We start from the raw sequence: 14,732 nt of genomic DNA, 5'->3' as shown, positions 1-14,732 counted from the left end.
GATGGATGGAAGGATGGATGGATGATGGATGATGGATGGAAGGATGGATGGCATGTGTGAACGTTGGGAATGACCCCTTCGAATACACCTAAGAGTAAAGTGTGACCCTTTTGTTTTACTTTTCCTAGTGACCTGAGCAACAACAGCATCGGCGTGCTGACCAATTACACCTTCAGTAACATGTCTCACCTCTCCACCCTGTGAGTACACCGAGTGGCGTGTGCCGTCCTTTCCCCCGTCCCCTCAGGCCTAGGTCCTCTGCTGTAGTCATCTCAAAGCTGTGGCTGCCCCTGCACAGGGCAGACCTTAATCATCAAGAGAAAAATAAAGTAGCTCTGAACTCCACTGCCTGGGCAGTTAGAGAGCAACCGGCGCCTAATTACTCCTGAAGAAAGCCCTCTTTGGAATGAATGCCTCTGTGCTTTGTGAATATTTTCCCCAGTGGAGGGTCTCCCTACGCAATTCTATTTTGTTCAGATCATTTATTTCCCATCAGCTCTGCATGTTGTGAGCACTCACCATTTGACAATAGGGAGGTGATGGCAAAGCTGGTTAGGCAATCAGCCTGCTAGGGAACGTGGGAGGGAAGTGGAAAAACGGAGCCAGTGCGCTTCCTGGGGCGGTGGGAGATGTGTCTCTTTCCGTTATTGTCGGGGTGCTTTTTGTCAATATATTAAAATGGGGACAATAAGCCCTTTGCATGGACTGAGAGGAGCTGACAGCACCATGTCCTTCTCCCCAGGATCCTGAGCTACAACCGGCTGCGGTGCCTCCCCGTGCACGCCTTCAAGGGGCTGCGGTCCCTCCGAGTGCTGTGAGTACCCAGGGCCCTCGCGCCTCACGCTGGGTAACAGCAGACAGTACTGGGCACTCCTGGTCCCCACTCTCCTTTGCTCAACACCCACTCCCTCCCCCCAATACATTCCTCCCCACACAGCACCTTTATTTGCTCAGTGGGGCAGAAAGATCATACGCTTGAGAGCTAGCCCACTACCACTGTGGAACCTTGAGCAAATCACTAACCCCTCCGAGTTTCTACTTCTTTACATGGAAGATGGGATCGGTAGCACATCCCTTGAGAGGCGTAGGATATGCAGTCCTACTCTGCACAGTGACAGAGCCTGCTGTGCAGCACATAGCGGCCGTTTTGATGACCGTTATTTCACAGTTGGTCCCTCTGGCTTCGGAGGGGCCATGCTAGCACTGTGAGCCTCTGTAAGGAAACCAGCTCGTACACCAGAGACCCCAGGCTGGCGGCCCAGGGCCAGTCTAGCTCACAGACAGCTATTAGTTAGCAATTGTAGAGTCTGCTCATAGAGTGTCTTTTCTAAAAAACAAAGTTTTAATAAGTCACCAACATTTAAATATCAGGAGGTTTCTCATACAAACCCTGATTTCTGTGCTGTCTTGGAAAATGGAGAGGTCTGGCCATTCCAGGGCCCCCCTCTGCATTCCCGCCTGGCTGAGCAGCCCTCCCCGGGGAACGGGGTTACACCGTCTGCAGCCCCCACACCCGCCCCTCCCCGGCCACCTTATGACACCTGCCTGGCCTGCCCTCCACCTGGATGGGGGTCAGCCCACTGAGGCAGATGGAGTCACCTGCCCTCCAAGCACAGCTCTGCCCCGCCCCAGCTATGTGTCCTCTCATCCATAAAATCAGACAATCATGCTAATTGCCCCTCAGGCTCTTGTGAGAATTAACTGAGATACTTTATATAAAGCACATAGCAGGGCTCTGGCCCACAGTAGACACTTTGTAAATATCCACTTGTTAGTGCTACCACATTAGCACTTCAGGAGCAGGCTGGCACCTCACTGCCACCCCGAACCCTAGGCCTGATTGTCACCTGATGTTTGTACCTTCCTGTCTGGGCCCCATTTTATTGGCCAAGGAGGATCCTTAGAATGGTACTCCCATGGCAGCCGAGGTGCCAGACACTCTGCCCCCAAATCTATCAACTTCTTACCTTTCTGGCCCATTATTACTATAATGGCGATAACCATATTTGGGGAGCACGGGGGCTATTCATGGCCATTGCCTCACAGCACCCTTTGCAACAGTGCTGTGAGGTTGAGAGGGTTATGCCCATTTTTAAGGTGGGGAAACTGAGGCCCAGGTTGGTGAAGGAACTGGCCCCAGGTCCAGCAGCCAGGATGGTGCAGAGTCCAGCCTCCCGACTCGCACCCAAAGAGCTGGTCTGTTTTGGAGCCTCCAGCCTGATGTGATTTATCGAGACCCACGAGACACCAGTGTCAGCGACAACGCCGCCACATGTCATCTGCGTCGTTATTAAATATCAATTCTCTGGGGGCAAAGAAGTGCCCACGCTGACAGTGTGCAATCTATTATTGTCACTTGTTTATTACCCACCTTCTCTGGGGAGTGGAAGAAGGGGAACATCAGCAGAACCACTCCCCTCTCTCCAGCTGGAGACGGGCTCGTCTCATTGGCCAGGGCTGAGGCTGGACCTGCTCCCCCTCCCACCCCACACCGCCCCCCCTCAATACCAACCTATTGTCTCCCACCCCGGTCTTCCAGTTCTGTACATAGGTTCACTGCCAGCGCGTGTGACCTGCCAATTTTCATGGGATTGCTGTGCATATGTTCATAATTAGAGTTGTTCTGGGTGGGACAGCTCAACACATGACGGAGAGAAAGGGAATGCTTGTCTGTCCATCTGTCTGTCTGCCTGGGTGGTAGGGTGGGCATCAGCACCTCGTGCGTCCCACTCCAGACCCACCCTATCATTACTTGCATCAGGAGTACATATAAACAGAGAACACGCTGTGCCTGCTTCTTGAATTAAGAGCTAGTAGGTTTTTAGCATCGTGACTTTAGAATCATGGGACCTCGTAGGTAAAAAGGAGTCTTAGGGGCCTCATCCCAACCATCTGCCTCAGCGGGGAGCAGCCATCTCCTGCGTAAGGGCTAATTCAGGAAAAATAAAAATGTTCATGGGCTACATTTCTTTTATGATATTTGTATCCTTTCCCCCAGTAACTGCACCTCTAGGAATCTATGCTAGAGAATAATCCAGAATGAGGGAAAGGTTCCGTGCATTTAAGATCTTGGTGGCACTGTTATTTTTAACCTAAATTTTAAATAGTGCCTGCAAGTGCCGCGGTGGGGAAATGTTGAAGGAAAGCGTGATGCAACCCGTCAATGAAGTGCAGCGATTGCAGGAGGTAAAGAGGAAAACGAGCGAGCAGTGTGGCAAAGCGTTTGCCGCATAGCGTTACAGGGAAAAATAAACTTAATCTGTACATATGTTACAGTTATAACTGGTAAGCTTTTATGACTGTAAGGGACACAGACAAATGAAAAAAGCACTGATGGCTAACTGCTAGTGTTATGTCCTTTCTGTAATAAGGTGAAGTTAAACAAAATGAAGACTAACATATCCGATTTAGGGAGTTGGGGGGGGAAAGGGGTGTTTTTTGCAATTGGGAATTGTAATATCTGTGACTGCATTTAAGCATTTGTGTATTCGTTTCTCATTTCTAAAGGGTTTCATCGTTTGGCTTAAATTTCAGAAATGACCAGAGACTCAGGGGTGCTGGCAGTTTTGGGGGGTGGGAGGGAGAGGAGCTGCAAGGTCCCGCACAGACTGAGGCCAAAAAGTGATCTGGAAAGCAAGCAGAGGAGATACCTGCCATTTGAGAGAGAGAGAGAGAGAGAGAGAGAGAGAGGCGGTAGACATGAATACATTTCAGAGAACATGACAAGAGGGTGGTCAGGGAGCCCTGAGCACAAAACACCGGGTGAAAATATGCTTTTCCTGCCTCGCTCCGAATCTAAAAATAGCCAGATGAGAACATTGGCATGGGCATTCTTGTTCTTCTTCGGGGATCTGCGTGCTCCCTGATCTTTGCCCCATGCTGAGCCGAGCCGCATGCCTGGTGCGTGTGTGGTCCCGACTGTCACTTCCCAGCCCCAGCGGCAGGGGAGCCACCTGGAATGAGTTAGCGCAGGGAGGGCTGAGACTGCATGTGCTGCGAGGGAGAGAGTGGGTTAGCATTCACCGGCCTCCTCGGTATTTTTAGCTCCTGGTCCCAGGAGTAAGATGGTCTTCGCTGTTTATGCACAGGGGGCTGTTCATTGTCACGCGCTGCGGACTGCTCAGATTCTCCCTAGGACATCCCTGCGAAGGCTCTGTTTGCCCTTTGCTTGATTACCGCTGGAGACCGGGAGCTTACTCCCTTTCCAGACAACCCCATTCCACTTTTGACCAGCTGTTGAACATTAGATAATTCTGGGGAGCCAAAAAGGGACTCCTTTTGACTTCCAAACCATGGTCCTGGTTTGGCCCTCTGGTGTCCCTCCCCCCCCCAAAAAAAAAAAGTTAATTGTGAATTTTAGGACTGGGGAGTCAGTCTTAGAAATTATCCTGTCCAAATCTCTCATTTATAAGAAGAGAGACTCAGAAAGGTTTATTGACTTGCTCAAGAGCATTCGCTTGCCCATGCATCCTCTCCTGAAAGCCTACTGTGAGTTAAACACTGTGCTAAATAAATGCTGAGGGGGGAAAAAAAGCAGTGAATGAAACACCGCTCCTGCCTCAGGAAGCTGGTGGTCTAGAAGAGGAAATGGACCAGGAAATTAGTGAGTGCAGTACTGGGGTTACCTGTGAGCAAGCGAGTGAGCGAGCCACGGGGGGGTACATGTGAGAGGACAGGAAACTGACTTTGGCCGTCACAAAGTCTTTCTGAAGGGAAGATAGTGACCACCGCTGATGTTTACCAAACCTTCACAACGTACCATATACATATGGGGCTCAATGCTGCGGTTACAGTGTCACATTCACTCTTCACATCAACCCTATGAAGAATGCACCACTGTTGTCCTCATTCCATAGATGAGGACACAGAGCCTTAGAGAGATGGAGTAGCTTCCCCAGAGTGACCCAACCTGTAGATAGTAAAGCTCTGAGCAACAGCAGTTCGAGTCCCAGCCCGAGCTGAGCTGCCGCTGAGCTGTCAACAGGTGGCAGGATGGCTCAGCTAAAAAAAAAAAAAAAGAGAGAGCGAGGTGGAATGAAAAACACAGGAGAAAGCTGAGGGGCACAGGACCACGCTGCCAAAACTCGGGGTGTGTCCTCTCCAGTCCTGGGGTCCTGTCACGGGCTCACTACCGCCTTTGACACCTGCAGGCCACATACCTTCAGGCTTCTGCTGTAGGTGGGTAATGCTTGGAGCAGACTGGCCCCAAAATCTGTCCGTGAGCATAGAGGGGGCGGAGCTGTGGCAGTGCTGACAGCCATCATAGCTGGTGTGAGCGAGCACTTATCACGGGCAGGCCCTGGGTCAAGGCCAACACCATCTGGACCACTGGCATTGTGTCTCAGTCCTCACAGCTCGCTTATGAAGCGGTGTATTAACTGCCTTCCTGACTCAAGGGTGAGAAAATCAGCTCAGACCACCTTGAGCGTGAAAAGAGGATTTAGCAGCTCAGGTTGACTGGGAAGTTCAGCAGTGCACACTGGGCCCTGAGCTGGCTGTCGGAAATGTGCCCCTTCCTGCCTCTGTCCTCGCAGCCCCATAGAAAGCACCAGAAGTGTCTCTCGTTGGCCCGCTTAGGTCACACACGCAACCTCAGACCACCACTCACTGTGGCTTCAACTGGGCAGACCTGGGCCACCGTCTGCCCAGGAGGCCAAACCACTTGGACTAAGAGTGGGGGTAGGGGTGGTTCCCCATTGGAAAAGGGAGGAACTGTTACAGAAAAGAGGAGACTGAAGCCGAGCAGCCCACACCTCCCAAAAGATTTCTACTATACTGAGAATTCCTCCGTTTTAGAAATGACAGAACCGAGACACAGAAAGACTGTCTCAGCTCACACACCCAGGCCTCCTGACTCCAGCTCTTAACCCCAGGCACTGGGGAGGGGCCCAGCCTGCGCAGGAGAGAATCCGTCCCCTCAGCCCCACCCCACATGGAGGATGAGGCCCGTCCCTGACATCTGTCATACAGAGTGCCAGGGGACTCAGAGACCCAAGGCTCAGGCAGCCTGGGACTGACACGGGATGGCTATGTCCTCACCCTGCTCTGATGGTAGCCTCATCTACACCCCGAAATTCCCAAGTTTGCCTTTAACACCCCCAAGAGTCAGGAGGGAAAATGGAGTCCCAGGTGCCTAAGGATGAGTCTTTGGGAGTTCAGAGTTGCTTGTCTGAGGCATGTGGGAGCAGCAGAGAGTGCTAACCGCTCCCTGGGAGGCCACGTTTTCCCATTTATGGTGGTGGTTGGACATGCGAGAGTCCCTCTTCGGGGCCAGACCCGGAGCGGGAACCTGCAGTGTAGGCAGGTTTCTTTAGTGTTGTTGTCCCAGTAAATTATAGCCCCATTACTCTGCAGATTATAGAGATCTCAGCCGCTCCATCCAGAATAAATGGGACTGTGACTTACAGGAGTCACAGCGCCAAAGCTGCCTCTGGTCATTTGGTGTTTTTAAATTAGGGTTTCGAGCCTCTCCAGGGGCCCAGGCCTTGTTCGGAAATGATTAACAGCGAGGCTGGGTGCATTTGCCAAACAGCAAGCAGCCATGAAGTCATCTAAGCTAATAGCAGGCAGGGGCCAGTGCGATTCATAAATAACCACATGAATTAGAGATTAAATGGTACTGATAAGAGGGATAGGAAGCTCCTTGCCCCTTACCCAGGGAGGCGAGAAGCTACCTGAACACTCTTTAGAGGCCTGGTCACCCTCTTCCTGCTTTCCTGGGGAGGGGGAAGGGGAGGGGCTCAGGGTGATGAGGATGGCAATTTAGGGATGACAATTTAAGCAACTAAATGTGGCTCAGAGGACCAGGAGCGTCAGCATTGCCTGGGAGCTTGTTAGAAACTCGGGGTCTCAAGGCCCCACCCCAGACCCTCTAAATCAGAATCTGTGGGACCCGGCTCAGAAACCTGCAGGTGTCTTAGCACCAATGCTCAATTTGAGGGCCTTTGTTCTTTATTAAGTATTTTAAGCTCATGTCTATATGTCAGCGAAGACCCAGGGCAGGCTAACGTCAGTTACCAGGAAAACAAAAGAGCAGATTCATGAGCTGTTACCCTGTTTCCAGGTCCATGGTCAGTGCTAATTGCCCCTTTGTCTTACTAGAGCTCCCTTCACAGCACAGGGGTGGGTGCCCAGCAGTCACTAAAGACGCCTTTGAGTGTCTATGAATTTCACCCACCTTGCATTTCATAGGCCAGCCCCAAAGTGAGTCATCAGTTTGGTGGGGGTTTTGTATTTGGTTGATGACTAAGCCTTCAGTGGAGGGTATAATCCAGGCATTGTGGATTTGCTCGTGTTGTGACTTGAGCAGCGAAGCAATGTTCATTCATTCTTTTTCCCCTGAACCTAGTCTCCAGGGACTTATTGAAAGCTCAGTATACGCCACCACTCTGCAGGTGAGAATAGCTCCTAGCTACTACACCGCAGGGTGGACAGATTGATACCAGACAGGCTGCCTGGCCCCTTGGACATGCAGTAGGAAGATGCCCGCTGGTGCACACAAGCGCCAGACCCATATATGTGTGTGGCTGACACCAAAACCTCTGGTGTCAGGCTTGCAGGCAACCTCCACAGGAGCTGAGTGCTCTGCTTCCTCTGTACCTGAGTTGGGATTGATAGCATTTCTCAAGCCCCCTAAAATCTCTCCAGGTGAATAAAAAGGAAACCAGTTTCTTGAGCTATACCAGACATTTTTAAAAACCCTTTCACAAATACCAATAATGGTTAATTATTTAGCCCCTAGAAAATGACAGACGCCACATGGATTAATGCACTCACGACCACCTTCCGTGGCAAATCTTTTTACTTTTGTTCCCGTCTCACAATAGGAAACCAGGGCACAGAGAGGGTAATAACTTTGCCCGCAGCTGGTAAAGTGGCAGAATCAGGGTTTGCATGCCAGCAGCCTGGCTCCAGAAATTAGGGTCTCAGCCACAGTTCTTCACGTTCTCTCTGACACTCCAGGGCCTCCATGACGTAACTTTACCTCTCCATATCTCAGGTGCAAAAACGGAGGCCCAGAAAGGAAAGGAACTTACCTACTGTTCCACAACTAAAAGGACCTGACCTCTGATGCTATCCCAGGCTGTTTGAATCAAAATCCCATCTTCTTCTTTCCAAACCCTCTAACCCCCAACGTCCCTGCTGTCCCTGGCTGGGAAACATTCACACATCTGCCACAAAGGAGGTGGCACCTGCTGCTGCGAACACTGGGGCTTGAGGGAGACGGACGGGGACCTGGGCCAGCCTGGGACACCACGGGAGTGTCCTGAGTTCAGACCCATTCCTGGGTGTTAACCCCTGACCTGTGCTTCCCCTTCAGAACCCTCCATGGCAATGACATTTCCAGCGTTCCCGAAGGCTCCTTCAGCGACCTGGCATCTCTGTCCCACCTGTAAGTAGCCACGTTTCTCTCCCCAGCTAAACGGAACGTCATTACAGCGCCACACATCACAGCGTCCCTGTCACTGTTGCACAGGGAGTTCTCTGCACGCGGAACATTTTGCAGCCAGGCCCCCAAGTCGGCACACTGTGAGTTCCCTGCCTCAGATGGCTTCAGACGCACCATCAATTATGTACACCGTGTAATCACATATCGAATAAGAGCTAACACGAAACTCTTACTGTGCGCTCGCTGCTTTCCATGAATTGTCTCACATTTCTTACAGCAATAGGCATTCATATCCCCTCATTGCACACTGCAACGAATTTGTCCAAGGGCTGCACAGCTAGTAGTGGCCCAGCTCCAGGTTAAGTCCAGGTTTGCCTGGACTCCCAAGCACGTATTCTTTACCTCATCACCCAGGCATTCAGGCACCCCTCTGCCAGGGAAAATGTTTGCATTTGTAACCTACTCTGTATGTATTTCATTATTTTCATATTGCATGCCTATGCTGACATGTATGCCTATTATAAAGCATTCAAAATAGAAACGTTGAAGGATATGATTTTTAAAAAAAAAACAGAGGCTCTAGTGTTGTCTTCCTGGACACCACTTTGGAGAGGTCAGCACTGGACAGTGCCACCCCACTCCCGCGATTTCAAGCTGAGTGGTGTCGGGGAACAAACGCTTCCTGATCCCTTCTTCTGCTTGGTGGCTGGCCTAAGAGTTATTCTGCCATGAGGCAGGTTAACAGGAAAAAAGCATACAAATTTATTTAATATTTTTATGGGTACACGGAAGTTTTCAAAAGGAAAATGAAGACCCGAAGAAGCCATTGGCCCCAAAGCTCACAGCTTTTGACACAGAGAATGATGAATTGTAGGGACATGACAAGACAGAGGGGCTTGGGCCAGGGGCCATAAATTGTGGGACAGTGACTCGAAAGTACACGGAGGAACCCCGTGGAAGATCAGGGTTGTTGAGTAGGTCTGTTTGTACAGGTCCATTTCAACACAGACTCCCCGTCTCTGGTGATAGAAGGTCCTTCCTGTGCTGGCGCACAGAGAGCACCTTTCTCGGGGGAGATATGACCTGCTTTTAGGTAGAAAGGGGGGATCAGAGAGCCCGCCCTGCAGCTGCTATTTCTCACGTGCCTTCAACTCAAAATCATCAAACGCCAAAGCAACGTATTTGAGGGCGGCGTGTTCTGAGCCCCGTCAGTGGCCTGAAGCTGCTTCCCAGGTTGCTGGGTCTCAAAACCTTCTCTGCAGAGTACATCCTCCAGTGGACCCTTCAGTAGGGCCAGAGAGCTAGATAATGAGATGGCCAGAGGCCCAGAAGCTTCCTTAGAGGTGCCGGGATTGAGATTGAGTTGAGGATTGAGTCTCACCAGGGTAGGCGAGAGCAAAGCCTCCAAGGTGGGAGGGGCTTGGGTGAGGTTGAAACATCAGCAGGGATGGAGGTGCCATCTGGAGTCAACTTGTCCTCATGCCAGACGCCCCCAATCTAGCCAAAGTCGGAAAATCGTCCTTTTACAGAGGGCCACAGATATGGAGTGTACAGGTCAAGCTAGGTGGGGGGCCTGACTTCCTGCTCTGCCTCCTAGGGCGCTGGGAACCAACCCGCTGCACTGTGACTGCAACCTGCGCTGGCTGTCGGAGTGGGTGAAGGCGGGGTACAAGGAGCCTGGCATCGCCCGCTGCAGCAGCCCCGAGCCCATGGCGGACAGACTTCTGCTCACCACCCCCACCCACCGATTCCAGTGCAAAGGTGGGTGCTGCCCTCCCCTCCACCCCCTCTGCCTCTCTCAGGGTCTGCTCTGCCTCCAACAGCCTGTCAGAGCTGGGTGTCTCAACAGATGTGACTCCTAAAACTGTTGATCTGTCTCTTCCACGGGTCACACAAAGAGACTCAGATGCTGAAATTGATGTGGACCAGCATCTAAGGGTCCCTTTGTCATTCTCTCCCACAAGGCCCTCTGCTGACATTTCTACCTAGCCCTCCCTGACTTCTTCCTCTAAATACTTTCACATAGTTGAGAAAATCTTTAACCTGCATTTTTTTTATCCAACATTTTTAAAATGTAAGCATTATCGTCCCATTGTTACTGCAGCAAACTTTTGGCACATGTGACTTTGATTGACTGCGTCATTTCTATGGTAACAAACCCCTACTTCTCATGTGGCAGACATTACGTTAAGCACTTTGTCAGGCGTTGTTTCATTGAATATTCACTTTCCACGTATTAATTTATTTAATTCTCCAGCACCTCTCTGAGGTACACACTAGTATCACCCTCATTTTTTTAAAAACGAAAAGACTGAGGCTGACCAAGATTAAATGACTTCTCAAGACCACACATAGGAAGATTCTAGGTCTTTCTGATTCTGGAGCTCTCACACTTGACCACCAAGCTGTAATATCCCACCGTAATTTTAACCAGTTCCTAGTTTTGAACCTATGGAGTATTTCCAATTTTTTCCTTACCATTGATGCATAAAGGTCCTTTTCCATTTAAAATTATGTCCTTAGGTAAGATTCAGAGAACAGGAGTTACTGAGCCAAAGTATATGATGATCTTTAAAGTCTTCACACTTATCGCCAAACTGATTTTTTAAAAGGGTTGTAACCGTTTTACGCGCCCAGTAGCACCATCTGAGAGCACCATTTTTCACTCTTGCATTATTTTACCTCATTTTTTAAGCATTGCTAACTCAATAGATTAAACAATTGCATCTCCTTATATGTTTGTCTTTCTTTGATTATTGGGGAAACTGAATTTTTTTCCATTTGCATTACACATTTGTTGATCAATATCCTTTGCTTAAGTGGTTTGCTTGTTTTTTACAGATATACTTTAATTACCCTCTAAAATGTCACTGTGTGCTTGGGTGCTTGGGACACAGTCTCCCTGGGACAGATCATCTCCCTATTCTAATGTGAAGCTGGGGTTAAGCCCCTGGTATAGGTTCTCATTACGGCCTTTCTGTTCACCCAGCCCCAAAACTGGCCGCACGCGTGCTGGGCTCAGTCTCAACCCAGCCTCCAAACTGATGACTCTCATCATGGGTTCATCTAAAGTTCTGACATTAAGTAGGACGTGCTTATCCAGGGCTTATTGTCAAAGCTGCTACAGCAAAGCTCTGTCCCTCCTCCAGCCCTGACAGCTGAAGAGAACAGGTGAAATGTCATGGATGCAAAACGTACCTGAGCACAGCTCGCCACCTGTCATCAGCACATTACTGTGTCCCCCGGGGCCATTTCTGATTTCCTCCTGTTACTTTCTTATGTCCTTTGGCCCAGGCGCCGTGTCCTCCTCTGCCTGGCACAGGCTATTCCACGGGGAGGGGTGTTTGGGACAGCGGAATGGGAGGTCCAAATGGAGCCTGGGCCCAGAGCTTCCGGGACAAAAAAAAGATAACACAAGGGGTTTCTAATTGCGGTGTATTGTTTGCAGATTAGTACCAAAATCGGATCAGGCTAATTACAGTAATTGATTTGACTGCAGAAGTGCTTCTGAATGATGTCCCACTGTGATTTTTTTTTTCCTCTCTGGACAATGGCTGAATTAATGGGACTCTAGCTGAACTGGATGTGCTGGCCGGGGAGGGCCAGCTGCCCTCTGTGCACAGACACGGGCAGGGGCTGCCAGCTGGCTGGGGAAGGGGCCAGAGCAGAGGGGAAGGGAGGCGTGACAGTGAGCCCTCTTGGGGACCTGCCACTAACACTCAGTGGTTTTGCTGTCCAGGGCCAGTGGACATCAACATCGTGGCCAAGTGCAATGCCTGCCTCTCCAGCCCATGCAAGAACAATGGGACATGTAGCCAGGACCCTGTGGAGCTGTACCACTGCGCCTGCCCCTATGGCTACAAGGTAAGACGGACGCCCCGTCCCCAACACTCATGGCCCAGGGAGCGGCCCTGTGCCCTGCTGCCCGTCCCTTCTCCAGGGGCAGCCTGGACAACTCCATCTCACAGGGTACCCCAGAGTGGCATGTGCCAGTAACACTTGTGTGCTACTGGTGGGGGCTGCCCAGTTTACCATGCGCGTGCCAATCACAGAGGACCCCATAAAGTGTTGGTAGTGATCCTCTGAGATAAGGAGGAAATATAGTATTTGTATTTTCTTCGTTAAACGTGGGGAAATTAAGTCTCAGAGAGTTTAGTGCGTCCAAGTAAAGCATCCGTTAAACCCTGTCTCCTGGCTTCCCTTCCAAGGGGATTTTTAGAACCTATCCTCCCCCCGCCCCAACTCTGCTCTCAGGACAGCCAGCCCTGAAAGTGCTGGTTCCAGCTTGAAAAGGATGCAGGGATGGGAGATTAAACGGCCTACATGCTGCCAAGCCAACCGCACTGTTGACAGGCTGTCAGCCAGCAAGGGGATGGAGATCCCAGCTCCCCCATCTGTCCTCCCCAGAAATCCAGGCTAATTCCAGAGCAATCCTTTTCTCCCCTACCTCACGCAGAACCACCTAGAACGTGTTATCCCTACTAACATCTATAGAGTATGAACTATGTGCCAAGCAATCTGCTTGACATTTTACTTATCTTCTCTTTTTAAACACTCCCAGCAAACCTTTGAAAAGGGACTCATTAATGTGGAAACTGGGCCTCAGATTGTTGAACAGGCTTGACTCAATGTCCCAAAGCTTGTAAGCAGCAGGGTTAGGATAGGACCCAGGGCTGTATGATCTCAGAGCCCCACCATTTCCCCTGGAGGTTTTCCTGGTTTCCTGGTGAGCTGAGCCCCTCGGGCTGCCTCCCTGGTGTCCGCAAAGCTGGGGTCCTCTTCCCCAGGACCCTCCCAGCTTCCCAGATTCCAGCCTTCCAGGGCACCCGACAAGCACTGGACAAACCGAGAGTTTTAAGACAGCCCGTGGCCCGCCTGATGCTCACACGTGGCACAGGCTGAGTGGGAGGGAGCTGGTATCTCCAGGGGGGGTTGTGTATGTAGTGACAAGCTCCAGGGCCAGACTCACTCTGGGGACTAGGGTGCCCTGGTGGCTTCGTCAGCTGCAGCTGTGCCTCCAGCAGACGGTGTCAGAGTGCCACCTACGGGCCTGAGACAACAGGGCCAAAGGATTCCTTTTGAATCTTCCCAGCCAGCCCTGCCCAGGCCCTCCCCCAGGGCCTCCGTCTCACTGGAGTCCCACACTCATGCCCCTATATATGCATGCACACGCGCGCGCTCGTGCGCACACACACATGCATCCACGCGTATGTGCGCTCAACTATTGTAGGACAATAACAGAAATTAAGCAGACATACTTAGGCGGCTTGTCTCCTCAAACTCCCATGTATTAATCCAGTGGAGAAAAATCAGGCTGTGGGATTACACAAAGGCCGGTGTAGAGTTCAGCTCCGTTAGTTACTAGGTGTGTGGCAATGGCCAGTGGCTTCATCTCAGCTCTCTCATCTGTAAACTAGGACCCGCCTCACAGGTCTGCTGTGAGAATCAAATGTCCAGTAACTTGTGCAGTGCACGTAGGACAGTACCCAGCATCCAGTAAGCACTCAATAGATGCACCTTGCCACCTTCTACCTTCGTCCTTGTGCTGGTCCCTAAGAGCAGGGTGTGGGGCAGGGGCTCTCAGTCTGTGACACCATGAAGCGCCAAAGACTGTCAGTTGCTCCCCTGGAACTGTGACGTCTGTTTATAACATCCCAATTCCATACATTTATGGTTATCTTCTTAAGTATCAATTACAGGCCGGGCACTCCCCTGGACCTTATACATTTATTCCCTCCTCTGATTTTTATCACCACCTTATAGGTGGGTAACATCATTTGAAAGATAAGGTAAACCACTTCACATCCTGAATCTTACTTCCTTCTCTTTAAAATTGACCTGAGTCTGAAAGTAGTGAGGCTGGGTTTGAAGACCCAGACTTCTTCTATTTACAATGGAAGACACTGTGAAACTGGCCTGGCCGTCAGTGTCAGAGCAAAGACTGCGTCCTCTGGGCTTCTACAGGATGACACCACTTGTTTGGACTTTGCTTACAAGATTCTGAACATCTTGTAGATTTCAGATGAATTTGAAAAGAGATTTTGTGGGGGTTTTTTAAGGTTTTAATTGGGGAATTGGGGCAAGGGGAACAGTGTTGGGGAATTGGGGAAGGGGGATAGCCAAGTTGTTGTCCTTCAATCTTAGTTGTGGAGGGTGCAGCTAGCTCAGCTCCAAGTCCAGTCACCATCCGATCGCCCATTGGCAACTGGCGGCTGCTCAGCTCAAGGTGCCATGTTCAATCTTAGTTGCGGGTGGGCATAGCCCACCATCCCATGCGAGAGTCGAACCGGCAACCTTGTTATTAGGAGCACATGCTCTTACCAGCTGAACCATCCTGCCACCT

General features: G+C 50.7%; 1 protein-coding gene across 1 annotated transcript in view; it reads left to right on the top strand.

Moving 5' to 3' along the window:
- Positions 1 to 14,732, top strand: part of SLIT3 (slit guidance ligand 3) — a 590,035-nt gene that overhangs the window by 522,942 nt on the left and 52,361 nt on the right. The window contains exons 22-26 of the mRNA XM_019635932.1: positions 129 to 200; positions 743 to 814; positions 8,321 to 8,392; positions 9,987 to 10,150; positions 12,129 to 12,253. Coding sequence (XP_019491477.1) covers positions 129 to 200; positions 743 to 814; positions 8,321 to 8,392; positions 9,987 to 10,150; positions 12,129 to 12,253 — 505 coding nt within the window. The remainder of the gene's footprint in view (positions 1 to 128; positions 201 to 742; positions 815 to 8,320; positions 8,393 to 9,986; positions 10,151 to 12,128; positions 12,254 to 14,732) is intronic.

Source organism: Hipposideros armiger, unplaced genomic scaffold (genome assembly GCF_001890085.2).
Source record: "Hipposideros armiger isolate ML-2016 unplaced genomic scaffold, ASM189008v1 scaffold_25, whole genome shotgun sequence".
Taxonomy (NCBI): Eukaryota; Metazoa; Chordata; class Mammalia; order Chiroptera; family Hipposideridae; genus Hipposideros; species Hipposideros armiger.
Note: the sequence above shows the minus strand (reverse complement) of the source record. Positions and strands in the feature narration are given on the sequence as shown.